We start from the raw sequence: 4,932 nt of genomic DNA, 5'->3' as shown, positions 1-4,932 counted from the left end.
CAACTCACCTCAGCTCACCTGTCACCTGTCTTCACCTATCACCTGTCACCTGTCACCTGTCACCTGTCCTGGTCGATACCAATACCATGCACGATTTTAAAAGAAAAGAAAAGAACCATGTGTTTCTAAATTCATGAGGCGACTTTATTAAAAAAACTTGACTGCTTGATTTGATTTGATTTGATTTGATTTTATTTGCACAATTTAACAAAAAAGAAAAACAGCATAAAAACAGCAAACCAGATGTGCAGGTGAGATTAAAGAAACCCAGATGGGTTTATAAGAGAAATCTCACCTCATTAAAAACAAAAAATAAGAGACCACAACATTAGACAAAACAAACAAAACATAAAAGTATAAAATCAGAAAACAAAAGTAATTTAAAAATCACAATATAGAACATGGCTAAATTAATGTGAGTGTGTATGTGTGTGTGTGTGCACTTGTGTGCACTTGTGCTCAGCCAAATCCCTATAGTGGAAGAGGAACAGACAATTGCAGTCAGGTATGAGTTTGGTTCACATCAAACGGTCTTGTATTTAAAGGGATAGTTCAACATTTTGTCAAACTGGCTCATTGCCATAATAAGAGGGAAATACAGAGACTGTTGATGAAAAACTGTCCCTGAAGGCAACGTGCATCAGCGGTTTTACATGAATTTCCCTCTAAAACAACTCTGTGTGGTAACGTTGTGTTATTATCTCATAGCGTGGTGAATGTGCAGCTCACAACTTGTCCACCAGAGCGTTGTGGAGTTGTTGGATTGTGTATGTGATTTGATGTCCTCCCTCTGTTGTTGTTTCCAGGACGACGGTGACCGTGTCCGTGGTCGTCTGGTGGAGCGGCTGACGGCGGCTCTGGCTCCGCCCCCCGGCCCTCAGGTGAGGTCACGTGACTTTATGTCACCTGCCCCCCCGTCTCTTTACCAGGGATGCAAACAGCACCGAAAAGAAGCAACTCGCTTTTTTCGTTCCCTACGTTGCTGTGTCAGGCAAATTTTTCATGTCACTATATCACCGTTTAGACTAATCTGATGTTTGTAAAGTTTATAAAACCAATGATTGGACAAACATTACTATTTCTGTGTGCACATTTTTGTAATTAGTCATGGTTATCATAGATTAGCCGGGCTAACGGTTAGCTACCTGTTTAACTTTAATAACTCAGCGACTCAATAAACGCTCCATGAAAAAATATTTTCTCCAGCGGATATCTGAGTTCCAACATGACTGAGCTAACTGGAGTAGTTTCATGTGGTGTCCCACAACGGGAGGGTTTTAACAGCTGACGTCCTGCTGTTAGCTTAGCTACTGTTAGCTTAGCTACCGTTAGCTTAGCTACCGTTAGCTTAGCTACCGTTAGCTGTCCCTGTCAGCTGAGCCACTGATGCTTTCTAGACACTGTGATTCCCCCAAACTGAATAAATACAACACATAGCAACACAACACACACACACAGAAATAGTAATGTTTCTTCAATCATTTCAGATTTGTCTAAACGGTGATAGGGCGTGAAAAATATGATATATAGCTAAACTCTCGTTTGTTCCTACTTTTCTCATTCAAATTACAGCTGGTTTTCTACCAGGAAGTAGAATGTAAACAACAAGGAGATTCGGTCTATTGCAAAGGAACAATTTCTTTTTTTTAAGCATTTTCAATCTAGAAATGTTGGCCTTCTGAAAACTATGTCCATATATGCACTCAATACTTGGTTGGGGTTGAACTACTGGAAATGGACTTTTCCATGATATTATAGTGTAATTATTTGTTAATGGATCAATGCTTTACAGCAGAGGCCACGCCCCCCGAGGCCACGCCCCCCGAGGCCACGCCCCCAGGACCAGGGCGTCAGGTAGCAGCCAATCAGCTCTCACTTTGTCTCCGGTCATCAACAACAGTCACATGTCTGACCTCACTGTGATGTCACTCACAGGAAGTCTGACATCACACAGAGTCCAGGGACGGCAGCCAATCAGCAGCGAGAGGCTCAGAGGGGGAGGGGCCAAGGTGAGAACTACAGCAGCAAGCAGCAGCGTTGCTATGGCAACAGCATATTGTTTACCTACAACAAACGTTTTTACATCAACGACACAAATCAGACCACACAGTCTTGTTCTAAGACTGAAGAACGTTAATTTTTTAGAAAATGTAGGAGCAAATTAGGGCCGATGGCGGGAAGGTTTAGAAATATTAGAGAGAAATTTCTGGAAAATACTGGTACAATTTCTACAAAAACGTTTAAACATTTCTATAAAAATGTGGTAAACATTTCTCAAAAACAGTTTTAATAAAATTCTAGAAAACGAGGTATGATTTCTAAAAAAAAAAAAAAAGTAAAAAAAATACAATAAAAATAATTTTAAAAAGTGGTAAAAAAAAAATCTTAAAAAAGTAAAAAAAAGAAAAAAAAAAAAGAAAATTAAGTTGTAAAAAATTCTCAAAAAAGTTTTAATAAAATTCTAGAAAACGAGGTAAAATTTGTAAATAAAATTAAATTAAATAAAAAAGTTAAAAATAATAATAATCCTAGAAAACGAGATAAAGTTTCAAAAAAAAAAAAGTTAAAAAAATATAATAATAATTTAAAAAGTGGTAAAAAAAATCTCAAAAAAGTTTTAATAAAATTCTAGAAAACGAGGTAAAATCCCCCCCCCCAAAAAAAGATTAAATAAAAGTTTTTTAAAAAATGTAAAAAGTGGTAAAAAAAAAATTCTCAAATAAAGTTTTAATAAAATTCTAGAAAACAAGGTAGGCTACAATTTCTAAAAAAAAAAAAATAAAAAGGAAAAAAAATAATAATAATAATTTTAAAAAGTGGTAAAGAATTCTTAAAAAAATTTCTAGAAAAAAGTGGTCAAATTTCCAGAGAGAGTTGGACCTCCCCCTTGAGAAGCACTGAGCTAACGACTTCCCACAGGAGCCGAGGCCGCAGGCCGACAGGAAGCAGCAGAGCATTGTGGGTCGGCGCGGGGCGGAGACGCTGACGGACCGACACCTCACAGGTAACAGAACACATCGATCAGTGATCAATACAGCTGAGTATTAGCCTCTGGTTTCCTTGGTAACAAACTGTTGTCATGGTCTCTGTCTCCAGCCCCCACCTGTCGGACCAGACGCAGCACAGTGAGTCACCTGGTTCATGTTTTATTACCACTTAGAGCTGCAACAATTCATCCATTCATAGAACAATAACCGATTATTATACTATTCTGATAATCTAATAATCAGTTTGAGTCGTTTTTTTAAATAAAAAAAGCTCCAGATTCTCTGATTCCAGCTTCTTCAATGTGAATATTTCTGGTTTCTTTGTTCCTTTATGACAATAAACTGAGTCTCTCTTTGGTTTGTGGACAAAACAAGACATTTGAGGACGATGTCGTCTGGTGGTTTGAGAAACACTGGTTGATGTTTTTAACATTTTATTGACCAAACAACTAATCAATTAATCGTTTAAATAATCAACAGATTAATGGATAATGAAGATAATGCTTAGTTGCAGCCTTAGTGGCCCCGCCCCTTTTAGCAGACTGTAGTTAAGCCCCGCCCCTTTTAGCAGACTGTAGTTAAGCCCCGCCCCCTCACCATAAGGCTCTCTACTGAAGCCCCGCCCCTTTTAGCAGACTGTAGTTAAGCCCCGCCCCCTCACCCTAAGGCTCTCTACTTAAGCTCCGCCCCTTTTAGCAGACTGTAGTGAAGCCCCGCCCCTTTTAGCAGACTGTAGTTAAGCCTCGCCCAGATTTGGAGCTGAAGTTAAGGGGCTTATTATCAGGGCTTTTATTTTGAAACAAACCTGTAGTTGTGTTTCCTCCCTCCACAACTAATCAATTAATCATTTTAATAATCAACAGGTTAATCAATAATGAAGATAACCATTAGTTGCAGCTCTTGTCAATCAATAATCTGATCAATCTGTGATCAATACTCTGTGTTCCAGGTGAGCTGTGGTCGGACAGAGAGAACCCGCCCACCGACAGGTAACTCTCACCTGTCAATCAACACACTGGTACTGGCTGAGCTGCGTCCTGATTGGCTGTTGGTCTGTTGCAGTGAAGCCTCATTGGTCCAGGAGCCAGAGGCCCCGCCCCCCGTGAGGAGGTGGCAGCGTTCCCGCTTCTGTTCCCTGATGTAGACGGAGAGAGAGGAGAGGAGGAGAGGAGCCTCGGCAGCCGATCAGCTGATCAACACCGTGTATTGATCACGTATCGGTGATCAATAGGACTGGTCCTGTATTGATCACGTATCGGTGATCGACTCCAGGTGGTGGCAGCGCTCTTTACCCCGTAACCCTCGCACAGCGTGGAGCGCCAGACTGGCTCGCTCTCATCATCTGCATATTATTCATATTATTTGAGCTGAACTGTGATTGGCTCAGACCTGCATCCATCTGTAAACTGGAAAAAAACTAAGAAAAAGAAAAAAGAAAGAAAGAAGGAAAGAGGAGCGGGATGCCTGGCAAAAAGAAAGAGAAGCTGGAGAAAGAGTTTTGTGCAAGTTCCTTATTTTGACCACCAGGGGACAGTGATGCTCTGTTTCTGTGACTGGTAACCCCTGGTAACCCCTGGCAACCCCTGGTAACCCCTGGCAACCACCCAGCAGCAGCTGCATGAACACAAACTGGCTCAGTGAATGTGATGAGACCAAGGGGGCAGTTGTCGGTCTGAGAAGTGAAGCTCACTTCCTCGTTCAACAAACTGCAATCCCCTCTTCTTCCTCTGGGGGCTGGTGTCAGAAAGCAGCATTCTCCATAGACCCCCATGTTAAAATCGCCGACTTTACATCCTCAGTAAACATGTTAAAAGCCTGGTGTCAGAACGTTTTTTCGTCTCAATCGATAGTTTCTACCCCCGCACACACTCTGAGGGGGGTGAATTTTTTTTTAACTCTATAGTTTTACTGTTATTAGGTTAAAATTCTGGCCAATTAGGGCGCG

The 4,932-nt window shown here is 40.9% G+C and overlaps 1 protein-coding gene across 1 annotated transcript in view; it reads left to right on the top strand.

Annotated features, from left to right (window-relative positions):
* Window positions 1-4,131, top strand: part of ttc24 (tetratricopeptide repeat domain 24) — an 11,525-nt gene extending 7,394 nt beyond the window's left edge. Inside the window, exons 8-11 of the mRNA XM_085803283.1 lie at window positions 807-881; window positions 2,920-3,004; window positions 3,937-3,976; window positions 4,050-4,131. Of these exons, the coding sequence (XP_085659409.1) occupies window positions 807-881; window positions 2,920-3,004; window positions 3,937-3,976; window positions 4,050-4,131 (282 nt within the window). The remainder of the gene's footprint in view (window positions 1-806; window positions 882-2,919; window positions 3,005-3,936; window positions 3,977-4,049) is intronic.
* The last annotated feature ends 801 nt before the right edge of the window (window positions 4,132-4,932 follow it).

The sequence above is a fragment of the Trachurus japonicus genome, chromosome 16 (genome assembly GCF_045865225.1).
Source record: "Trachurus japonicus isolate A0001 chromosome 16, Traja_1.0".
Classification (NCBI taxonomy): Eukaryota; Metazoa; Chordata; class Actinopteri; order Carangiformes; family Carangidae; genus Trachurus; species Trachurus japonicus.
Note: the sequence above shows the minus strand (reverse complement) of the source record. Positions and strands in the feature narration are given on the sequence as shown.